At 47.0% G+C, this 25,089-nt stretch overlaps 4 protein-coding genes across 4 annotated transcripts in view; 2 read left to right on the top strand and 2 right to left on the bottom strand.

Moving 5' to 3' along the window:
• Positions 1-6,136, top strand: part of dzank1 (double zinc ribbon and ankyrin repeat domains 1) — a 9,972-nt gene extending 3,836 nt beyond the window's left edge. The window contains 15 exon segments of the mRNA XM_061067358.1: positions 494-611; positions 1,023-1,118; positions 1,226-1,309; positions 1,519-1,641; positions 1,705-1,857; positions 1,937-2,162; positions 2,331-2,434; positions 2,975-3,058; positions 3,140-3,279; positions 3,433-3,532; positions 5,224-5,301; positions 5,375-5,502; positions 5,579-5,653; positions 5,966-6,101; positions 6,104-6,136. Coding sequence (XP_060923341.1) covers positions 494-611; positions 1,023-1,118; positions 1,226-1,309; positions 1,519-1,641; positions 1,705-1,857; positions 1,937-2,162; positions 2,331-2,434; positions 2,975-3,058; positions 3,140-3,279; positions 3,433-3,532; positions 5,224-5,301; positions 5,375-5,502; positions 5,579-5,653; positions 5,966-6,101; positions 6,104-6,136 — 1,678 coding nt within the window.
• Positions 6,137-6,772: 636 nt separating this feature from the next.
• On the top strand, positions 6,773-8,673 carry LOC133028869 (tripartite motif-containing protein 16-like). Its single transcript, XM_061095903.1, has one exon. The coding sequence runs from the start codon at positions 6,773-6,775 to the stop codon at positions 8,474-8,476; it is 1,704 nt and encodes a 567-aa protein (XP_060951886.1). The 3' UTR covers positions 8,477-8,673.
• Positions 8,674-9,364: 691 nt separating this feature from the next.
• kat14 (lysine acetyltransferase 14) lies at positions 9,365-16,554 on the bottom strand. The gene is made up of 10 exons (XM_061095791.1): positions 16,284-16,554; positions 16,071-16,192; positions 15,855-15,976; positions 15,458-15,630; positions 13,853-14,287; positions 13,180-13,775; positions 12,932-13,065; positions 12,686-12,861; positions 12,408-12,598; positions 9,365-9,941 (listed from the first exon to the last, which is right to left on the bottom strand). Exons 1-10 carry the CDS (start codon positions 16,552-16,554, stop codon positions 9,768-9,770), a joined length of 2,394 nt encoding a protein of 797 aa, XP_060951774.1. The 3' UTR covers positions 9,365-9,767.
• LOC132996090 (protein PET117 homolog, mitochondrial) lies at positions 16,510-18,266 on the bottom strand. The gene is made up of 3 exons (XM_061066414.1): positions 18,124-18,266; positions 17,451-17,597; positions 16,510-16,577 (listed from the first exon to the last, which is right to left on the bottom strand). Exons 1-3 carry the CDS (start codon positions 18,217-18,219, stop codon positions 16,554-16,556), a joined length of 267 nt encoding a protein of 88 aa, XP_060922397.1. The 5' UTR covers positions 18,220-18,266; the 3' UTR covers positions 16,510-16,553.
• Between the last annotated feature and the right edge of the window lie 6,823 nt (positions 18,267-25,089).

Here is a 25,089-nt window from a genome sequence, read left to right as displayed (position 1 = left end):
TCTGTGTCTGTCTGTCAGTGTCTGTCTGATTATACCTGTCTGTCTGTGTCTGTCTGTACCTGTCTGATTATACCTGTCTGTCTGTACCTGTCTGTCTGTACCAGTCTGTCTCTACCTGTCTGTCTGTACCTGTCTCTCTGTGTCTGTCTGTCTGTACCTGTCTGTCTGTACCTGTCTGTCTGTGTCTGTCTGTACCTGTCTGATTATACCTGTCTGTCTGTACCTGTCTGTCTGTACCTGTCTGTCTGTACCTGTCTGTCTGTGTCTGTCTGTACCTGTCTGTCTGTACCTGTCTGTCTGTGTCTGTCTGATTATACCTGTCTGTCTGTACCTGTCTGTCTGTACCTGTCTGTCTGTGTCTGTCTGTCTCCACCTGTCTGTACCTGTCTGATTATACCTGTCTGTCTGTACCTGTCTGATTATACCTGTCTGTCTGTACCTGTCTGTCTGTACTTGTCTGTCTGTGTCTGTCTGTACCTGTCTGTCTGTGCAGGTGTGCTCAGTGCTTGAGTTTCCGTGCCTCCGACCCGTTCGCTCGGTTCTGTCCACAGTGTGGCGCTGTGGTTCCTCCGTTACCTGAACAGAGACTGCCCCCTGCTGAGGGAGGACAGGTACTGCACACTCACCTGGACTTCCTGTGAATGTCAAAGTAAAAGTTCTCACTGAACAAATGAGATTTAAAGAGACAAGTTGAAAGGGACGGTTGTGAATGTGATGCAGAGTTAAAGCAACAGCGCCCCCTGCAGCAACATGTGGTGATGCACTCTGTCTCTGGGTCTGATGAGGTGTTTTCTTTTAAAACAAAGTGAATCAATCTGTTCAGAATTCTTCATGTTTTAACAGTTTCCTGCTGAATATTGGAGATAAACTCTGGTTTTTAACTGATCTCAGTTCCGCTTCACTCTTCAACTGGAGCAGATTCAATAATCAAATCAAATCAATAATCATATCAATAATCAAACAGCTGATTTAAGGTTAGAAAGTTTAAATAAGTTGATTTAATATCTGTGTTCTGTTGACAGACGGTTCTCTGTGTGTTCTGTGACACTGAGGTTCCTGTCAACACTCGCACCTGTTTGATTTGTGAAGCTTCAGTTCAACAACAACTACAACCACAGGCCCGACGCACACTGCAGGTACACACACACACACACACACACACACACACAAACACACACACACACACAGGGACACACACACACCTAAATGATTATTTGTTGTGTAGGATCATGTGGTGTGTGTTTGCTGTGGAAGTGGGAATCCAGCTCATATCTCCACCTGTCTGACCTGTGAGAGCCGCCTGCAGCTGGTAACACACACACACACACACACACACACACACACACACACACACACACACGCACACACACACGCACACATGCACACACACAAACAAACACACACACACCCACACGCACACACTTTATTTACCTGAATCATCTGCAGACATCTAACTGATGTTTCCTTGTGTGTGTGTGTGTGTGTGTGTGTGTGTGTGTGTATGTGTGTGTTATGCAGGAGGTGTGTGTTGGTAACAGCGCCCCCTCTGTCCCTTCTGGAGACAGCAGGATGTTGACCTGCTCCAGATGTAAACGTGTGAACCACAGTGATGCCAGATACTGCGACTGGTGCGGCTCCAAGGTGAGAGCTCACACACAGAGTGAAGCATTGTGGGATACGTAGTGACACGGTGCATGTCTGTAGTCCGGTCATGCAGCCAGCTGTGTGATGTGTCGGCGATGTGGAGCGAGTTCACACCCGAACGCCTTCTACTGTGCGGCCTGTGGCACACACCTGGATGCACCGGCCCCGCCCACAACCTGCAGTGACATCACACGTGCTGCGGCTCCCCGCCAGGTGGGCTGAACCTCTGACATCACTAACACCTCATGATCCAGGGTCACCCAATAAGAGGCTGTTGTGTACTTGTGAGCAGGCTTCAGCCTCGGCTTCCCATGATGCCACCTGGCAGGCCACCCGCTCCTCCCCTAGTGTGAGGATAGCTCCGCCCTCTGTGGACCAGTCCACTCAGACGGTTGGACTCTATTACCCATCAGCCACTGGGCTCCAACGGAAGGACCAGCAGAGGGCGCTGCAGCTCAGCAGGCACCAGTCAAGCAGAGACCGGCAACCCCCTGTGACCGCCATCAGCCCGGGCAGAGGTCAAATACTTCTCATACTACAGATACTACAGATACTACAGATACTACAGATACTACAGATACTACAGATACTACAGATAGTACTGTTACTGTTGCCACTGATAATAATACTGCGTATCGTACTCGTACTAATACTCACTTGTGTCTCATGACCTGTTCCTGTCTCAGGTTACTGGAGGAGGCAGTTGGATCATGTGTGTGCTCACCTGAGGAGTTATGCTCAGAACAACGCCCCCTTCAGGACGGTGCTGGGAGAGCCTCGTCTGGGTCGGGTACGTGTCCCCTGTCCCAATCGTCCCCTGGGGTCCGTCCCCTGGGCTCCGTCCCCTGTCCCCCTCGTCCCCTGGGGTCTGTCCCCTGGGGTCCGTCCCCTGTCCCCCTCGTCCCCTGGGGTCCGTCCCCTGTCCCCCTCGTCCCCTGGGGTCCGTCCCCTGTCCCCCTCGTCCCCTGGGGTCCGTCCCCTGTCCCCCTCGTCCCCTGGGGTCCTTCTCCTGTCCCCCTCGTCCCCTGGGGTCCGTCCCCTGTCCCCCTCGTCCCCTGGGGTCCGTCCCCTGTCCCCCTCGTCCCCTGGGGTCCGTCCCCTGTCCCCCTCGTCCCCTGGGGTCCGTCCCCTGTCCCCCTCGTCCCCTGGGGTCCGTCCCCTGGGCTCCGTCCCCTGTCCCCCTCGTCCCCTGGGGTCCGTCCCCTGTCCCCCTCGTCCCCTGGGGTCCTTCCCCTGTCCCCCTCGTCCCCTGGGGTCCGTCCCCTGTCCCCCTCGTCCCCCGGGCTCCGTCCCTGTGCAGCGTGTTGACAGGTGTCTCTTCCTCCTGCAGATGGTTTCTGCTGTGGTTCAACAAGATGCCTTTGAAGTCAGTTTGACCCTCAGCTTTGTTTCGGCCGCACAGGAAGTGACACAGGTGGGTTTCAAACCCCCCCGCAGCTCATGTTGTGATGTAGCGTGAGGTCAAGGTGAGGTGACGGAGTGTGTGTGGTCTCAGGTGGATGCTGACGCTGAACCTCCAGCAGCGAGCTGCGTTGGACCAGCAGGTGGCGCTCTACCCGCAGGTCGCCCTGAGACGCTGAGCAGCGTGACAGAGCGGTTCACCAGCTGCCGCGGCACTAACGGTTCCTACACTTTATTATTATTTATAACATTTATACCCTTGATAATCTGCAATGTCACCACTAGATGTCACTGAATCCTTCACACTAATCCTTGAAGAGCTGGATTTGGTTTATTCAATAAATTGTCAAATATTTTTAAATAATTCACAATTTGTTTGTGTCTGACAGGAAGTGATCGGACCACAGGTCTGATGAAACCCCCCAAACCAAACCTGACCCCCAAACCTCCGGTAAGGTCCTCCACCAGCTGTGCAGTGTGTGTTCAGGTGTGTTCAGTGTGTGTTCAGTGTGTGTTCAGGTGTGTTCAGTGTGTGTTCAGGTGTGTTCAGGTGTGTTCAGTGTGTGTGTTCAGTGTGTGTTCAGTGTGTGTTCAGTGTGTGTTCAGGTGTGTGTTGAGGTGTGTGTGTTCAGTGTGTGTTCAGTGTGTGTTCAGTGTGTGTTCAGGTGTGTGTTCAGTGTGTGTTCAGGTGTGTGTTCAGGTATGTTGAGGTGTGTGTTCAGTGTGTGTTCAGTGTGTGTTCAGGTGTGTTCAGGTGTGTGTTCAGTGTGTGTTCAGGTGTGTTCAGGTGTGTGTTCAGTGTGTGTTCAGTGTGTGTTCAGTGTGTGTTCAGGTATGTTGAGGTGTGTGTTCAGGTGTGTGTTGAGGTGTGTGTTGAGGTGTGTTTTCAGATGTGTGTGCAGGTGTGTTGAGGTGTGTGTTGAGGTGTGCGTTGAGGTGTGTGTTGAGGTGTGCGTTGAGGTGTGTGTTGAGGTGTGTGTTCAGGTGTGTGTTGAGGTGTGTGTTCAGGTGTGTTGAGGTGTGTGTTGAGGTGTGTGTTGAGGTGTGTGTTGAGGTGTGTGTTGAGGTGTGTGTTCAGGTGTGTGTTGAGGTGTGTGTTGAGGTGTGCGTTGAGGTGTGTGTTGAGGTGTGTGTTGAGGTGTGCGTTGAGGTGTGTGTTGAGGTGTGTGTTGAAGTGTGTGTTCAGGTGTGTGTTGAGGTGTGTGTTGAGTTGTGTGTTGAGGTGTGTTGAGGTGTGTGTTGAGGTGTGTGTTGAGGTGTGTGTTGAGGTGTGTGTTCAGGTGTGTTGAGGTGTGTGTTGAGGTGTGTGTTCAGGTGTGTGTTGAGGTGTGTTGAGGTGTGTGTTGAGGTGTGTGTTCAGGTGTGTGTTCAGGTGTGTGTTGAGGTGTGTTGAGGTGTGTGTTGAGGTGTGTGTTGCGGTGTGTGTTGAGGTGTGTGTTGAGGTGTGTTGAGGTGTGTGTTGAGGTGTGTGTTCAGGTGTGTTGAGGTGTGTGTTGAGGTGTGTGTTCAGGTGTGTGTTCAGGTGTGTTGAGGTGTGTGTTGAGGTGTGTGTTGAGGTGTGTTGAGGTGTGTTGAGGTGTGTGTTCAGGTGTGTGTTGAGGTGTGTGTTCAGGTGTGTGTTCAGGTGTGTTGAGGTGTGTGTTGAGGTGTGTTGAGGTGTGTGTTGAGGTGTGTGTTGCGGTGTGTGTTGAGGTGTGTGTTGAGGTGTGTTGAGGTGTGTGTTGAGGTGTGTGTTCAGGTGTGTTGAGGTGTGTGTTGAGGTGTGTGTTCAGGTGTGTGTTCAGGTGTGTGTTGAGGTGTGTTGAGGTGTGTGTTGAGGTGTGTGTTGAGGTGTGTTGAGGTGTGTGTTCAGGTGTGTGTTGAGGTGTGTGTTCAGGTGTGTGTTCAGGTGTGTTGAGGTGCGTGTTGAGGTGTGTGTTGAGGTGTGTGTGCAGGTGTGTGTTGAGGTGTGTGTTGAGGTGTATGTTCAGGTGTGTGTTCAGGTGTGTGTTGAGGTGTGTGTTCAGGTGTGTGTTGAGGTGTGTGTTGAGGTGTGTGTTGAGGTGTATGTTCAGGTGTGTGTTCAGGTGTGTGTTGAGGTGTGTTCAGGTGTGTGTTGAGGTGAAACCACCTGGAAGGAAGTCTGTTTCTCACCTGTTCCATCAGAAATGAAAGCTGCTTTCTGATTGGTCGCTGCAGGTGAAGGACGTCCAGCTGCTGAAGGAGCTGGCTCCAGGTCGAGGTCACATCAGTGTCATCCAGCATCTCCTGGATCAGGTACGAGTGTCTGCAGCCAATCAGCAGCAGAAGGGAGTGGCTAATGCTGACCTGTGTGTTCTCTGGCCACCAGGGGGCGGATCCCTCCTGCTGTGGCAGCGACGGCCGACACGCCCTTGCCGTTGCTGCGGTTCATGGTCACAGTGATGTTCTTCCTCTGCTGGTGCAGCGAGGAGCTGATGTGGACCAGCAGTCAGGACAGTAAGTGTCCTGCAGGGGGCGCTGCTTCCCTGGTTTAAGTGCTGTTCAGTTAACGTGATATCTTGGTCTTCCTCAGGATGAAGAACACAGCTCTGCATGAAGCTGCAGCTCAGGGTCCTGAAGGACTGAAGTGTGCTGAGGTCCTGCTCAGGTACCACACACACACACACACACACACACACACACACACACACTGCTGATAAAGATGGATGCCCTGATCGCCCCCTAGTGTCTGGCTTCAGTACAGACCCCAAACTCCTCCTCCTCCATGTTTCTGATAGGTTTGGTTTCAATCAGTTATGTGATGATATGAAAACATGCTGAGACGTGATGATTGACAGCTGACTCTGACTGAAGATGAGATATTTTGCTTTCATTTCTACAGGATGTTATATTTGTATATTAAGTCTGTAACACTCACAAGGCTCAGGCATTAAACGCTGTCGTTGCTCCTCCCCCTCAGCTGCAGGGCCAGTGTGAGGCGGAGGAACGCCGCCGGTCAAACGGCGTACGACACAGCGGCGAGCGCCGGCTATAACAACATGGCGTCTCTGCTGGCGGCTCAGACTGGACTGGATCTCCTGGACAAACTGAGGAGACACAAACTGAACCTGGAGGTTTTCTGATGAATTAGTTGAAATATGTCTGATTGAAAGCAGCTGAGAACCTGAGGTTTAGTTTTATGTTTAGATTCTTTTAATGTAAAACTCTTAATTCTCCGTTTCTCTTGAATCCTCGAGATCCTCGGAGACTTGGACCTGATCCAGATCCTGAGCTCAACACTCACACAGAGTTTGAGAAATACTTTGTTAGTTTTTCATTCTTCGTTGAGTGAGTTTGTATTTGTTATTTTTACGAGTGTTTCTTTGTTCGTTTTGAGATGTGCTTTATAAATAAAGATGTGATTTATTATTTTTAAATGCATCTATTTGATTTGACAGTAATTGTTCCTGTGTGTTGTGAATGAAGGAGAACACACTCGGCCTCTCACTGAATCTGCTCTTAACACCAGGTGACAACAGGCTGCTGGGAAATGTAGTAAAACCTGAAACACCAACAACTTCTTCCTCAGACACCAGCAGCTCCTCCCGGTCAGGACATGTCTGTGTCTCCTCCCTTCACAGGCGTGTCAGTGTAAGAACCAGTGAACAACAAGCTGTGAACTGTGGGAGATGAGTCACTGCAGGAAGTGAAGGAGAGAGAGAGGTGCAGAGATCTGTTTCTGTTCAGAGGAAGTGAATCTGTTCTAAAGTCTCTGGCAGCAGCTGAAATGGAGCAGCAAGAAAATCACCTGGACAGAGAAAGGTTCTCCTGTTGGATCTGTGTGGATCTACTGAAGGATCCGGTGACTACTGTCTGTGGACACAGCTACTGTAAGAGCTGTATTAACACCCACTGGGACAAAGAGGAGGAGAGAGGAAGCTACAGCTGTCCTCAGTGTAGACAGACCTTCACACCGAGGCCTGTCCTGGAGACAAGCACCATGTTAGCTGATTCACTGGAGGAGCTGAAGAAGACTGGACTCCAAGCTGCTCCTGCTGATCACTGCTATGCTGGACCTGATGATGTGGCCTGTGATGTCTGCACTGGGAGAAAACTGAAAGCTCTCAAGTCCTGTTTGGTTTGTTTGGCCTCTTATTGTGAGAAACACCTCCAGCCTCATCTTCAGTCAGCTGCATTTAAGAAGCACAAGCTGGTGGAGCCCTCGGAGAAGCTCCAGGAGAACATCTGCTCTCGCCACTACGAGGTGATGAAGCTTTTCTGCCGCACTGATCAGCAGTGTATCTGTTATCTCTGCTCTGTGGAGGAACATAAAGACCACGACACAGTGTCAGCTGCAGCAGAAAGGACTGAGAGGCAGAGAGAGCTCGGGCTGAGGAGACAAACAATCCAGCAGAGAGTCCAGGACACAGAGAAAGACGTGAAGCTGCTTCAACAGGAGGAGGAGGCCGTCAATGGCTCTGCTGATAAAGCAGTGGAGGACAGTGAGGAGATCTTCACTGAGATGATCCGTCTGCTGGAGAAAAGAAGCTCTGATGTGGAGCAGCAGATCAGATCCCAGCAGGACACTGAAGTGAGTCGAGTCAGAGAGCTTCAGGAGAGACTGGAGCAGGAGATCACTGAGCTGAAGAGGAAAGACCAGGAACTGAAGCAGCTCTCAGACACAGAGGATCACAACCAGTTTCTACACAACTACCCCTCACTGTCACCACTCAGTGGATCTACACACTCATCCAGCATCACGATCCGTCCTCTGAGGTACTTTGAGGACGTGACCGCAGCTGTGTCACAGGTCAGAGGTCGACTACAGGACATTCTGAGTGAGACAGAGACACAGATTTTACAGATTGTGTCTCAAGTGGATGTTTTACTGCGACAACCAGAGCCAGAGACCAGAGCTGACTTCTTAAAATATTCACAGGAAATCACACTGGATCCAAACACAGCAAACAGATATCTGTTATTATCTGAGGGAAACAGAAAAGTAACAGATATGAATGATGAACATTCTTATTCTGATCACCCAGACAGATTCACTGATTATTATCAGGTCCTGAGTAGAGAGAGTCTGACTGGACGTTGTTACTGGGAGGTGGAGGTGAAGGTGGGGGTGTGGGAGTGGATGGAGGAGGTGGAGGGGGGAGGAGTTTGTGTAGCAGTCACATACAAGAATATCAGCAGAGCAGGAAACTCAGATGAAAGTAGATTTGGATCAAATGATAAATCTTGGTCATTAGATTGTGATGTAAACAGTTATATCTTTTCTTACAACAGCATCGAGACTCCAGTGTCAGGTCCTGTGTCCTCCAGAGTAGGAGTGTACCTGGATCACAGTGCAGGTGTTCTGTCCTTCTACAGCGTCTCTGACACCATGACTCTCCTCCACAGAGTCCAGACCACATTCACTCAGCCGCTCTATGCTGGAGTTAAGGTTCTTCCTGGAGACACAGCTGAGTTCTGTAAACTCAAATAGACTCGAGTCATTAAAAGCAGTGATTTAGATTCTGTGTGTAAATCTTTAACTTCTTTTGTCTCCATGTTTGTTGATACACGGGACAGCTGTTGGACTCGTGTCCGTCCTGGGAGACGGGTCCTCACGTGTCTCTGAGGTTTCTACCTTCTTCACCTGTTAAAGGTTTTAGTAGTTTGACTCTTGTTGAGGGTGAAGAACAGAGGACGTCTCACCTTGTTAAAGACGATGAGACAAACTGGGATCTGTGAATATGGGCTATACAAATAAAATGTGACTTAAAGTTCTATTCACAAATGGATTATATCAAATATTTCATTTTTAAAATTTGTATTGTTTCCATGAATGTCTGCTTATGACAAAACAAAATGTTTAGATTTATGCCTGTATATGACAAGGTAAAAACAGTTAATAAAATTACCTTAAAATGTCCAGTTTACCATTTATTACCATGGAAAGTTTCCACCTCATCAATGAGCTGATTGTTTGTTCTCGTCTCTTCCACATGTGAGACGGAGGTGAAACAAACTGAGTGTGTGTCCATGAACTCACTGAACAGACTTTACTGATGAAACGATCAATGACCTCAGAGCGTCAACATGTCCAACAGGTCAACTTCACCCTGGTTGGATTCACAGAGCATCAGTATTATGGGATGTTTGGTCACATTGTAAATGTGGAACCTGGTTTGTTTTTATCACGACTCATCTCTGTAAAGTGTGAATCCTCTCGTCCTCATTGTATTTACACATTCAGTGAAGGTAGGTTTCTGTTCTTTCTGATTGTCCTGATCTGACCCGGGTCCACCGGAGTCCTGATCCAGTCCCTAAGGGCTCGATCTGCAGCTCTCATCACAATCAGCTTGTAAGAATTCCGAATCCACCAAGAGGGCAGTGTTTCACATCCGTCTCATTTTATTTCATGTAAATCAAACAGCAGCAGAAACATTGCAGCAGCTGTTACTGTCTGTTTCCTGTAGAGGGCGACAGTTTCACAGCTCCAGGAACAGTTACTGTCTCACAGCTCCCCCTGCTGGACAAACTGCTGAATGTGGTTCTCATCAGAAAATATTTTGTCTGTAAAAACAGTTTAAATTTTGATTTTAATTACTCAAACATACAGATGTTTAACTGACGATTGAAAGAAACAAGTTCAGACAACAACAACAAAGTCACGACTTTTATGAACAAGAAAAAGTAGAAATCAGAAGCTTCATCCCAATTGGCTGTGACCAGCAGTCACATGTCTCCTCCCTCGGCAGCCGGGCCACGCGGACTCGCTCGGCTCGTCGGCATCATCGTCTCAGCCGGAGGAAGAAGGCGTGGCGGCACTCGCTGCTGTCCACAGGGTAATACTTATCATAGAAGTCCAGGATGTACTCTTCAGCCTTGAATCCAAACTTCTGGTACAGCAGCATGGCGGGATTACTGGCCGACACGTGGAGCGTCACGTCCTTCCCCATACACGTCTGAAACACACCCAGACATGTGACCACTAACACACACCCACACATGTGACCACTAACACACACACCCACACATGTGACCACTAACACACACCCACACGTGACCACTAACACACACACACATGTGACCACTAACACACACGCCCACACATGTGACCACTAACACACACGCTCACACATGTGACCACTAACACACACACCCACACACGTGACCACTAACACACACACACACATGTGACCACTAACACACACATGTGACCACTAACACACACACCCACAAATGTGACCACTAACACACACACCCACACATGTGACCACTAACACACACCCACACATGTGACCACTAACACACACACCCACACATGTGACCACTAACACACACCCACACATGTGACCACTAACACACACCCACACATGTGACCAATAACACACACATGTGACCAATAACACACACATGTGACCAATAACACACACCCACACATGTGACCACTAACACACACCCACACATGTGACCACTAACACGCACACATGTGACCAATAACACACACACCCACACATGTGACCACTAACACACACCCACACGTGACCACTAACACACACACACACACACATGTGACCACTAACACACACACCCACACATGTTACCACTAACACACACACCCACACATGTGACCACTAACACACACACCCACACACGTGACCACTAACACACACACACACACACGTGACCACTAACACACACATGTGACCACTAACACACACACCCACACACGTGACCAATAACACCCACACCCACACATGTGACCAATAACACACACACACCCACACATGTGACCACTAACACACACCCACACATGTGACCACTAACACACACCCACACATGTGACCACTAACACACACCCACACATGTGACCACTAACACACACCCACACATGTGACCACTAACACACACCCAGACATGTGACCACTAACACACACCCACACATGTGACCACTAACACACACACCCACACATGTGACCACTAACACACACCCACACATGTGACCACTAACACACACACCCAGACATGTGACCACTAACACACACACACACACACATGTGACCACTAACACACACACACACACGTGACCACTAACACACACACACACACACATGTGACCACTAACACATACCCACACATGTCACCACTAACACACACACCCACACACGTGACCACTAACACACACACCCACACATGTCACCACTAACACACACACCCACACATGTGACCACTAACACATACCCACACATGTCACCACTAACACACACACCCACACATGTGACCACTAACACACACACCCACACATGTGACCACTAACACACACCCACACATGTGACCACTAACACACACACCCAGACATGTGACCACTAACACACACACACACACACATGTGACCACTAACACACACACACACACGTGACCACTAACACACACACACACACATGTGACCACTAACACATACCCACACATGTCACCACTAACACACACACCCACACACGTGACCACTAACACACACACCCACACATGTCACCACTAACACACACACCCACACATGTGACCACTAACACATACCCACACATGTCACCACTAACACACACACCCACACACGTGACCACTAACACACACACCCACACATGTCACCACTAACACACACACACACACATGTGACCACTAACACATACCCACACATGTCACCACTAACACACACACCCACACACGTGACCACTAACACACACACCCACACATGTCACCACTAACACACACACCCACACATGTGACCACTAACACACACACACACACATGTGACCACTAACACACACACACACACACACACATGTGACCACTAACACACACTCCCACACATGTGACCACTAACACACACACACATGTGACCACTAACACACACACACACACATGTGAACACTAACACACACACCCACACATGTGACCACTAACACACACACCCACACATGTCACCACTAACACACACACCCACACACGTGACCACTAACACACACACCCACACATGTCACCACTAACACACACACCCACACATGTGACCACTAACACACACACACACACATGTGACCACTAACACACACACACACACACACACATGTGACCACTAACACACACACCCACACATGTGACCACTAACACACACACCCACACATGTCACCACTAACACAGAGTTTCAATGTTCTTAACGTAACTGAACATTAATCATCGTTACTAATGAAAACATCCCAAACAACACAACAATGCAAACTAGCAATTAGCATTTTTCAGTTGACAAATGCTAATTGCGAGTCTGTATTATCGTCTCCTCGTCAAACCCTCTCCAGGACACCACGCCCTCTGGTGGCTTCCAGATGATTACAGCCCACCTGCCTGACCTTTGACCCCAGTGACGACCTGCAGCGCCTCACCTGGATGAGGTGGTAGATCATGAAGGTGCCGATGCCGGCTCTCCTCCACTCAGGGTGGACCTGCAGGAAGGAGATGTAGGCCTCGTTGTACTTCACGTCCGGCACCATGAAGCCGAAGCCGATCACCACTTTCTGGTAGAGGACGACCACGCTGAAGTCCGGGTACTGCAGACACTCGGACAGGTCCACACCTGGAGGAGGACTGGCGGGATTAGAGACAGATAGATGGGGGGGGGGGGGGGGAGTTGTGGGTGAGTAGAAGGATGCATCGGCGCTACCTGGCCAGAAGCTGTCGTGACACATGGCGTTGACGGAGGGGATGTGGTTGGGGCGGACGTAGCAGTAGTCGATGGGGGCGCTGGGCTCCGGGACCCAGTCGGGCTCGGCTCTGTGAGCGTGAGCTCGGATCTCCGCCAACAACCGGAGCTTCACCGGACGGCTCTCGTAATCCCTCCTGAGGAACAGGAACAGAGTCACAGATCGTCTTCTCCTGCTGAAGAGACTCAACGTGCTGGAAACTTTACCTGATGAACGGTTTGAGGATCCGGGACGTGTACGGACTCTTGATGCTCAGGTCCAAACTGCCCTCGGATCCCATCAGACGGTGCCAGAAGGACACAGCTGGCTGCTGGACACCTCGTCTGCTGGAGGCGTTGGTCTGAACACAAACACGGTTTAGATTCACAAGATCAAATCTCACAATGCTCCACAGACGTGATGATCAGCAGCTGCAGACAGCGCTGAAGGCATCTCAGCGATCGGAGGAACGTACCTGGAAGCGATCGAGAACTCGCAGCTCGTGGCTGTTGGTGCAGTACTTCCCCAGGACTCCTCCTCCCATCAGTGTCCCCGCCTCCTGGGCACCATAAATCCCTCCCACCAGGCTGAGGGTGGCGTTGACTGCCCGGTCGATGTCCAGCAGGGGGAGTCCTCTCTGCCTCTTGGCCTGGCGGATCAACAGCTTCCTGTGAAGGCGTTTTGCCTGCGGCGTGACGGCCAGGGCCAGCGGGCAGGCGTCCAGCCGGCGCAGCAGCATCCGCTCCTCGTACAGAGTGAGCGCGGCGTAGCGAGGATTCTGGGAGATGCCGCCTGATCCGTCTGCTTTGTCGGGATGAGTAATCCTCCTCCGCTCGGGACCTCCAGCACCGACACAGCCCCCGGCAGAGAGAGGCGGACCTTCACCTCGTCCCGCAGGCTCCTCAAAGTCGTCCTCATGCTCACGCCCGTCGTCCTCCTCGCTGTCGGCTTCACGCTTGATGTGAGGAGGCGCCTGGCGCAGCTTCTTGCGGGCGACCAGGCTGGCGCTCGGAGGAGGAAGGTACTCCATCCCCGGGTCGATCATCCCCTCCGTCTCCAGCTCCTCGTCGTCTGGAGGTTCAGACCAAACACCATCAGCGCTCACATCCTGTTAGAACTCACAGCGTGAAGAAACCACGTGAACTCACCGTGGAACAGCGCCTGCGGAGGCATGGCGTCCGGGATGAGGTCGGCCTCTGACAACAGGCTGGGCGTCGCTGACTGGGACGCCGGCGTCCCCGGGGCGGAGAAGTCGGGTGAAGGTGATGGCGACGGGCTGGTGAGCGGGGTTTGGTCCGAGGAGCTGAGGGAAGAGAAATCAATGACCTCACCCTTCTCCAGGATGAGGTCGGGCCGGCGTCCGGTGGTCCCGCTGCGACCTCCGCCCAGTTTGACGGGCGTGGAGGAGGCGCTGCGGTCGGTGTAGCCGCCCACCGCCTCTTTCTGCGCCCGGCGGATGTCTTTGGCTTCCTGAGTGCGAGAACGCTTCTCCTTCAGCTGCATGGCGTTCTCCACCGGGTTCCTGGCTCCACGTTTCCTCAGACCCTCCACGGTGATGATCGGGTCCACGACAGGTTTGGAGGCTGAAAGGAAACGAGTGAAATTGGTTAATTGACCCGTTTTAATTTGATTTAACATCTGTGGGCGGCAGTGTTAATTTTGGCAGCTATTTTTGATTTAGTCTTAGTCTTTAGACGAAAATGCATATTAGTTTTAGTCACATTTAGTCATTTTGATCCTTCTTAGTTTTAGTCTAGTTTTAGTCGACGAAAACAAATTACATTTTAGTCTAGTTATAGTCACATTTAATAGCCACATTAAACTCCTTATCTTCCCTTCTCAGGTCCAGGGACCCCCCCCCCCCTGTGTTGTGTCTACAACTGCGTACTAGTCCAGCTTGCAGTACTTAGGTTGTCCATTAGATGTCCCTCCTATAGGTCTATAGCAGGGGTCGGCAACCTTTACTATCAAAAGAGCCATTTTGCCCCCTCTTCCCCCAAATAAAATTTGTCTGGAGCCGCAAAACATATTTGATAACAAAGCTGATAAAATTTTATATAAAGTTATACTATACTAATCTGTAGATTATTGCATTTATGAAATTATAGAACAACAATAAAGAAAACTGTTGACATTTTATTTATTTTTACCTGTTACAACAAAGGGAAACACCAAATGCTTATGAAGAGGAGAAGGAAATACACAGGCAAGTGTCGGCCTACTTTGAAATAAATTAAACGCAGAACTATGTAGGGTTATTTGAGTCATCCCCATATTTGTGGGAAATGTATGAAATAAGAAGTACCCTATTTTAAAAATAATTAAAACATATAGCTGCAGCCTATATATTTTAGTTGGCGAAATGTGAAAACAAAAAGTGAAAGCAGATCAGACCGGAGGAGGAAACTGAAGCTCGGTAGAAACCAGCTGCAGCTTCTGCTCTGATCCAGAAGCTGCAGGCAGCACGCACGCAGCTTCTACGGACTCGTTTTGGTTTATAGTTCCCCTACAGTTGCTCGTGTTGCAACGCAATTCACCGCCAGACCAATAGCCGGAGTAATGTTTTTTGTTGAAGTCGGCTCTTCTTCGTGTGTGGCACACGTTTATTGACATCGCCACAGCGGCTCCTCAGAGCCTTTTTCTGGCGTGCGTGCGTGCGTGCGTAAAAAGCCGACTATAAATCGGCCTTTAGTCATGCGAAAAAGGTCGTTAACGAATATGTTTCGTCATCGTTTTCGTCAACGAAATGGTACCTTTAGTCTTAGTGGTGGATTTTTCCATCTCTGGTCTCAGGGTCGGAGGTCGATTCTGGACCAGTTTCCACCAGCCGGGTTCACCGAACTCCTGCGCTCCAGAGCGGAAGAAGGTGGGACTCCCGACCGACAGGCAGCCGGCCACCGTGCTCCACCAGGTGGAGGTCTTCTTCCTGTGGAGTCACAACGTCATCACACCTGCACTGAACACCACATAGGCTCCCTGATAGGGGGAGGGGCTGTACGTGAGAACGTTCAGTTTGTGATGAGTCACCCTCTGGAGATGAGTCAGCGTGAACTGAACACCAGGTGTGAACAGGGTTTTGGGTTAAAGTTAATTTCCTGAGACAAAACTTCTCAAAACATCCAGTTTCACAAACTGAACCTTAAAACGAACCTTGTTCCCAGCAGGAAGTTCCAGTGTCGACCAATGAAAGCACAGATGTCCTCCTTCCACCTGAAGTAACCTTGACGACCGGTTCCCTCCAGAGACAGATTGTACATGGCCAACATCACCACCTGACAACACAACACAACGTCACATCCTGTCCAACACAACATGTTTAAACACCGATCGTTCTTGATGAAGCAGCTGCTCCTGGAGGACAGGTACCTGCTGCCAGGTGAGTCTCATCCGCTCGAACGTCTCCTTCCCGTCCTCCGAACACTCGCAGCAGAGGAACTTGAAGAAGTTGTCTCCCTTCAGGTAGCTGGGCTGCTCGCCGCGGAGCTGAGCTGAACAGGAAACACAACTCTTCATCAGCGTGCACACACAGGAAACCAACAACATCGGGTCTGCTCGGAGCGCTCTCATTGGCTGTCTCACCTGCAGGCGTCCACTTGTGGCAGCGGTCGCAGTAGAAGGACATGTCCTCACAGGCCCAGCTGCCGTCCGCCTCCTCGCCCACGTCACTGGTCAGAGAGTCTCCGCTCTGGTCATGTGACAGATCCACGGAGCCCTGGTCCTCCGACTCCACGATCAGCAGCGTCTCGCCCTCCACCTCGCCCTCCTCCAGACCCTCAGAGGCCGACGCCCCCTCCAGACCCTCAGAGGCCTCGTCCTCCCCCGGCCCCAGAGGCTCACTGCTGCTGTCCATCACCTCCGGGTCCCAGAATCCACCTGGACAGAGGGACAGAGAGACACAGGGACAGAGGGACAGAGGGACACAGGGACAGAGAGACAGAGAGACAGAGAGACAGAGAGAGAGACAGAGAGAGAGAGAGAGAGACAGAGGGACAGAGAGACAGAGGGACAGATGGACAGAGGGACAGAGAGACAGAGGGACATAGAGAGAGAGACAGAGGGACAGAGAGACAGAGAGACAGAGGGACAGAGGGACAGAGAGACAGAGGGACAGAGAGACAGAGGGAGAGAGAAAGAGAGAGAGAGGGTCAGAGGGACAGAGAGACAGAGAGAGAGACAGAGGGACAGAGAGAGAGAGAGAGACAGAGGGACAGAGGGACAGAGAGACAGAGAGACAGAGAGAGAGACAGAGAGACAGAGGGACAGAGAGACAGAGACAGAGGGACAGAGGGACAGAGAGACAGAGAGACAGAGAGACAGAGGGACAGAGAGAGAGAGAGACAGAGGGACAGAGAGAGAGGGACAGAGTGACAGAGGGACAGAGAGACAGAGGGACAGAGAGACAGAGAGACAGAGGGACAGAGAGACAGAGGGACAGAGAGACAGAGGGACAGAGGGACAGAGAGACAGAGGGACAGAGAAACAGAGGGACAGAGAGACAGAGAGACAGAGGGACAGAGAGACAGAGAGACAGAGGGACAGAGGGACAGAGACAGAGAGACAGAGGGACAGAGGGACATAGGGACAGACAGAGACGAGTCAGGAGGCGTGTCCGAGGTGGACTCTGCAGCTGGAGAACATCTGTCTGACTCGTCACGTGATCTGGTCACATGTTGCTGTGCCAGATGAATTTCATTTTAACCATCATGCATTGCGTTAAAGTGACGGTTCAGCTCCCCCCCCCCTTACCTGACTGGGTTCTGCTCCTGTGGGCGGAGCTCTGTCTCTCTCCTCCTTCAGGCGTCTGCCCAGAATCTTCTGCTCCTCCAACCTCCTCAGATTCTCCTTCTTCTTCTCCCAGCGCTCCAGGTCCCTCACCACACCTTCGTGGAGCCGCTGCAGAGACACATATTATACATATATACATACATATATACATATATATATACAAACATGTATATAGTAATAACAGGTCAGCCGTGGTAAACCTCCTGAATCATTAAAATACAAACTAACAAACCTCATGGACCCTGACAGGAAACATGAGGCAGGAAACACTGACCTTCAAAATAAAGTTAGAGGAACCAGTGAGAGGAGGTTCTAATTCAGAACCTTTGGACTTTATTCCATCAGGTTTACAGTCGAGCTGGTTTCTATGGTAACAAGACAGAAGCAGCTCATCGAATCATTTCTGAAGGCAACTTTTATTTTGAAAAGCCAGTTTGACCTGCCTGAGCATCGTGTGTGTGTTTGTTTGTTTGTTTGTTACCGAGTTAAACAACACGATGATGCAGCGTCTCCGTTCAACAGCGTCACAGTTGATCGTGAAACGGTGAAACGGTCACTGAACGTCCGGTGACCTCCCGCTTATTAACATGCTAGCTGTTAGCTGTTAGCGCTGGCCCGGCTCGGCTCGGCTCACCTGTCGGTCCCAGGCCTGGTTCAGGTGCACGGCGGCCACGGTGCTGAGCGTCAGAACCACAGAGACTCCGAGCGCCAGCCTGGAGGCAGCAGACATCACGTTAGCTTCCGCTCGTTAGCCTCCTGCTAACTGCTGCTGCGGCTTCTTCTGCGGGTCTGTGCTGATCTGTCTGAGCAGCGCCACCACAGGTCAGCACCGGCACTGCACCGCTCTCTGGATAAACCGTCCGGTCATGATCAATTAAGGATTACATTGGTGACTGTATATAAAGATGATCAGTGAGTGTATATAAAGATGATCAGTGACTGTATATAAAGATGATCAGTGAGTGTATATAAAGATGATCAGTGACTGTATATAAAGAGAATCAGTGACTGTATATAAAGATGATCAGTGAGTGTATATAAAGATGATCACTGACTGTATATAAAGATGATCAGTGACTGTATATAAAGATGATCATTGACTGTATATAAAGATGATCAGTGACTGTATATAAAGAGAATCAGTCACTGTATATAAAGATGATCATTGACTGTATATAAAGATGATCAGTGACTGTATATAAAGATGATCATTGACTGTATATAAAGATGATCAGTGACTGTATATAAAGAGAATCAGTCACTGTATATAAAGATGATCATTGACTGTATATAAAGATGATCAGTGACTGTATATAAAGATGAACAGTGACTGTATATAAAAATGATCAGTGACTGTATATAAAGATGATCACTGACTGTATATAAAGATGATCAGTGACTGTATATAAAGAGGATCACTGACTGTATATAAAGATGATCAGTGACTGTATATAAAGATGATCAGTGACTGTATATAAAGAGGATCACTGACTGTATACAAAGAGGATCAGTGACTGTATATAAAGAGGATGAGTGACTGTATATAAAGATGATCACTGACTGTATATAAAGACGATCAGTGACTGTATATAAAGAGGATCACTGACTGTATATAAATATGATCACTGACTGTATATAAAGAGGATCACTGACTGTATATAAAGAGAATCAGTGACTGTATATAAAGATGATCAGTGACTGTATATAAAGAGAATCAGTCATTGTATATAAAGAGGATCACTGACTGTATATAAATATGATCAATGACTTTATATAAAGATGATCACTGACACTATATAAAGAGAATCAGTGACTGTATATAAAGAGGATCACTGACTGTATATAAAGATGATCAGTGACTGTATATAAAGATGATCACTGACTGTATATAAAGATGATCACTGACTGTATATAAAGATGATCACTGACTGTATATAAAGATGATCAGTGACTGTATATAAAGATGATCACTGACTGTATATAAAGATGATCACTGACTGTATATAAAGAGAATCAGTCACTGTATATAAAGATGATCAGTGACTGTATATAAAAAGGGTCAGTGACTGTATATAAAGATGATCAGTGACTGTATATAAAGATGATCACTGACTGTATATAAAGAGGATCACTGACTGTATATAAAGATGATCAGTGACTGTATATAAAGATGATCAGTGACTGTATATAAAGATGATTGGTGACTGTATATAAAGAGGTTCAGTGACTGTATATAAAGAGGATCACTGACTGTATACAAAGAGGATCACTGACTGTATATAAAGATGATCAGTGACTGTATATAAATATGATCAGTGACTGTATATAAAGATGATCAGTGACTGTATATAAAGATGATCAGTGACTGTATATAAAGATGATCAGTGACTGTATATAAAGATGATCACTGACTGTATATAAAGATGATCACTGACTGTATATAAATATGATCAGTGACTGTATATAAAGATGATCACTGACTGTATATAAAGATGATCAGTGACTGTATATAAAGATGATCACTGACTGTATACAAAGATGATCAGTGACTGTATATAAAGATGATCAGTGACTGTATATAAAGATGATCAGTGACTTTATACAAAGATGATCACTGACTGTATATAAAGATGATCAGTGACTGTATATAAAGATGATCAGTGACTGTATATAAAGATGATCACTGACTGTATATAAAGATGATCAGTGACTGTATATAAATATGATCAGTGACTGTATATAAAGATGATCACTGACTGTATATAAAGATGATCACTGACTGTATATAAATATGATCAGTGACTGTATATAAAGATGATCAGTGACTGTATATAAAGATGATCAGTGACTGTATATAAATATGATCAGTGACTGTATATAAAGATGTTCAGTGACTGTATATAAAGAGGATCACTGACTGTATACAAAGATGATCAGTGACTGTATATAAAGATGATCAGTGACTGTATACAAAGATGATCAGTGACTGTATATAAAGATGATCAATGACTGTATATAAAGATGATCAGCGACTGTATATAAAGATGATCACTGACTGTATATAAAGATGATCACTGACTGTATATAAAGAGGATCAGTGACTGTATATAAAGACGATCAGTGACTGTATATAAAGATGATCAGTGACTGTATATAAAGATGATCAGCGACTGTATATAAAGATCATCAGTGACTGTATATAAAGACGATCAGTGACTGTATATAAAGATGATCAGTGACTGTATATAAAGATGATCACTGACTGTATATAAAGATGATCACTAACTGTATATAAAGATGATCAGTGACTGTATATAAAGATGATCAGTGACTGTATATAAAGATGATCAGTGACTGTATATAAAGATGATCACTGACTGTATATAAAGATGATCACTAACTGTATATAAAGATGATCAGTGACTGTATATAAAGAGGATGAGTGACTGTATATAAAGAGGATGAGTGACTGTATATAATGATCACTGACTGTATATAAAGACGATCAGTGACTGTATATAAAGATGATCAGTGACTGTATATAAAGATGATCAGTGACTGTATTTAAAGAGGATCAGTGACTGTATACAAAGATGATCAGTGACTGTATATAAAGATGATCACTAACTGTATATAAAGATGATCAGTGACTGTATATACAGAGGATGAGTGACTGTATATAAAGAGGATGAGTGACTGTATATAATGATCACTGACTGTATATAAAGATGATCAGTGACTGTATATAAAGATGATCAGTGACTGTATATAAAGAGGATCAGTGACTGTATACAAAGATGATCAGTGACTGTATATAAAGATGATCAGTGACTGTATATAAAGATGATCAGTGACTGTATATAAAGAGGATCACTGACTGTATATAAAGAGGATCAGTGACTGTATACAAAGATGATCAGTGACTGTATATAAAGATGATCAGTGACTGTATATTAAGATGATCACTGACTGTATATAAATATGATCAGTGACTGTATATAAAGAGGAACAGTGACTGTATATGAAGATGATCAGTGACTATATATAAAGATGATCACTGACTGTATATAAAGAGAATCAGTGACTGTATATAAAGATGATCACTGACTGTATATGAAGATGATCAGTGACTGTATATAAAGATGATCACTGACTGTATATGAAGATGATCAGTGACTATATATAAAGATGATCACTGACTGTATATAAAGAGAATCAGTGACTGTATATAAAGATGATCACTGACTGTATATAAAGATGATCACTGACTGTATTTTCAGTGGCAGGTTCAGGAAATGCTTCGTTCATCCAAACTCAGAAGAACAAACTGGAAAGATGAAGTAAGTTTTATTGATCAAGTAACATAAATAGGACAAACGTTTCACTGTACATAGAACCTGGAAACCAAAGTAAAAATAAATAGTGTCACATTAATAAATTAAATGCATGAAATGGACCAGTTGACGTTAGCTCGGAGTCGGTACGATGAGCTGTGTTCATCTCCGATGACGACGGTGCAGTTCCATGAATATTTACACACATTTTTTACACATGTTCTCAGGTTCAGTAGCTTTCAGCTCTTCACATTCTTATTTTCAAACAATTCAGTAAGTTCAGCAACCATTTAAAAAACTACCAAAAGCAAAAAGCAGCGGCTGATTATTAAAAACCTTTAGTTACATGTTACAACAGCATCGTCACAGCTATCGACGTTTCTTTAACATGTTTCAGTATCAAATACTTCAGTCAGTTACAAAAATATCACACTTTTTGTACACCAGCGTCTTCACCTCATAACATCGAGACGTCAGTGAACGCAGCAGCTCTCAACCTTCAGCTCAGCTCCTCACAACCAGATCAAACCGGACTGAACCAGATCAAACCAGACTGAACCAGATCAAACCGGACTGAACCAGATCAAACCGGACTGAACCAGATCAAACCGGACTGAACCAGATCAAACCGGACTGAACCAGATCAAACCGGACTGAACCAGATCAAACCGGACTGAACCAAATCAAACCGGACTGAACCAGACCAGACTGAACCAGATCAAACCGGGTTGAACCAGATCAAACCAGACTGAACCAGATCAAACCGGACTGAACCAGATCAAACCGGACTGAACCAAATCAAACCGGACTGAACCAGACCAGACTGAACCAGATCAAACCGGGTTGAACCAGATCAAACCAGACTGAACCAGATCAAACCGGACTGAACCAGATCAGACTGAACCAGATCAAACAGGACTGAACAAGATCAAACCAGACTGAACCAGACCAGACTGAACCAGATCAAACCGGACTGAACCAGACCAGACCAGACTGAACCAGATCAAACCGGGTTGAACCAGATCAAACCAGACTGAACCAGATCAAACCGGACTGAACCAGATCAAACCGGACTGAACCAGACCAGACCAGACTGAACCAGATCAAACCGGGCTGAACCAGATCAAACCGGGCTGAACCAGATCAAACCGGACTGAACCAGATCAAACCGGACTGAACCAGATCAAACCAGACTGAACCAGATCAAACCAGACTGAACCAGATCAAACCAGACTGAACCAGATCAAACCATGTGTGACTCTCTCTCCAGGCATCTGGTTGATGGAGTAATTCTGGAGGTTTTTGTTGAAAGGGGCTATATAGATGTTTTCACTCTAACATGTATATAGCTACATAGCTAATCCAACTAATCTATCAACCCATGTCTCCAGAGGTGAAACAACACCAACATTAACTTTTGTTTTCTTCACTTTCCAACACTTCTTTTCTACTGAAGTTAGCATGTTAGCGTGTTATAACCTCTGGTCCGTGGTCAGAGAACATCGTAACCAGAAGATCCCTCAGACCGTTTAGGATTCAAAGAACAGTCGCATCTGCAGATCTGAGCTCTCACGCAATTTGAATATTAATTTTTTTTAACAAAAACTGACAAGAATCAGATTTCAGTCAGAGTTCCTGAACTTTCATTACGAGTTTCACTCACTAGATGTTCAGGAGCTTTTGATCATATCTTCATTCAGATATGAACCACCCTCCTTGAAATGATCAGAAAAATAAACATCTACACTTCACTGCTTATTCCATCTGCTGCTGAAGCTCGTGTGATATGATCCAAAGCTCCAGAACAGCTCCAGCAATGTTCGGCCAGATTTAAGTCTGATTTCAGGATTGTCAGAAAACTTTAAGATTATCTCGCAACTGAATCTCCATCAGACGAGAGATTTCTGATCACTGAGCTGAAACTCCAGATGAAACAGACTGAGAGCTGCTGGACCTCCACTCTCAGATCCCATGAGACGCTCCGTCAGTTTCACTGTCACGTGCAAACAATCACGCCGGAGCGCCTGAGAGACGACGGCTGGAAGTGAAGCGGAAACCAAAGTAATTCTACATCCTCTGGACACAAATGCTGCAGGTTCTCCGGCGTGTAGCACCAGACTATAACTAACATCCTGGTGGCTACAGCTTTCATAGTCCAGCCCTGTGTCACACACACACACACACACACACACACACACACACACGCACACACACAGCAGAACATGACAAATTTAAATGAGAAAAAAAAAACTGATGTAAACATTATTGTAGGAAAACCAACATCTTGAGACTATTCCGTTGTCGGCCTGTCGCTGCACTGAAGCTTAAGTTTCTGTTGTTCTGTCGGTTCTTGCATCGCCTCCTAATGACGCCTGTCAGCATCCTTTTCCTGTTGCCAAGGCAACCAATAATGTCCCCCCATCCAAACATATACTTGCTTTTAATCTTCACAAACATTTACTCAATCACTGTGTCATTACTTATGTTTAATAGTACTGCAGTTAATGAAGTTGACCACTAAGACATAGTTAATGGACTTGAATTATACCTATTGAAAATAAATGTTAAAGCTGAGCTGAGGACATGGAAGCATGAATCACACTTCATTTCCCATGATGCCACTGGATTAAGTCTTTCATGAGAGCCTTCCTTGACCCGTCTGGTCTGTTTTAGTTTTTCCTGAACCAACGAGAGCAAACTTTGTGTTTATCTACTCGTATAACCTGCTAGTGTTAGCATGTCCTGACAACTAGCTTAGTACCCACAGCAGTAACTAAGGCTAAGGGTCAGCACATCATTAGCTTATATACCTATTTATTAGTTTAGGCTAATGTTAGCAGTCCTTCCAACATTACCCATGACAGAGTTAGCTAGCTGTAATTTCAAGAAACTCATGGAACTAATCATGGAGCAAATATTAATCTAAGTGGATAACTAACGAAAATGTGCCGGTGACGGTCGTCATTTCATAACTTGAATGACTGTACATTCATATCTGAGCCGTTCTTCACTGCTCTGAAGAACAAAGGTTGGTGAAGCAACCATGAGTACGTGACTGTGTAGCTAAAAGCAAGTATACGAGCGTCAAGCATACTTCACTGTGTAAAGACCAAGCAAATACCAGATGCTGATTGGATGACAGATGTCCATTAGAAATTTGTATAGGGGAAACTAGAAACATGCTTTTTATAGAAATCAAGTGAAAGCTGCGATCACGAGGATGAAGTGAACATGAGAAGAGACAATCGACTCAACATGAACAATCG

The sequence above is a fragment of the Limanda limanda genome, chromosome 2 (assembly GCF_963576545.1).
Source record: "Limanda limanda chromosome 2, fLimLim1.1, whole genome shotgun sequence".
Lineage (NCBI taxonomy): Eukaryota > Metazoa > Chordata > Actinopteri > Pleuronectiformes > Pleuronectidae > Limanda > Limanda limanda.
This window is presented reverse-complemented; position numbering and strand designations above follow the sequence as displayed.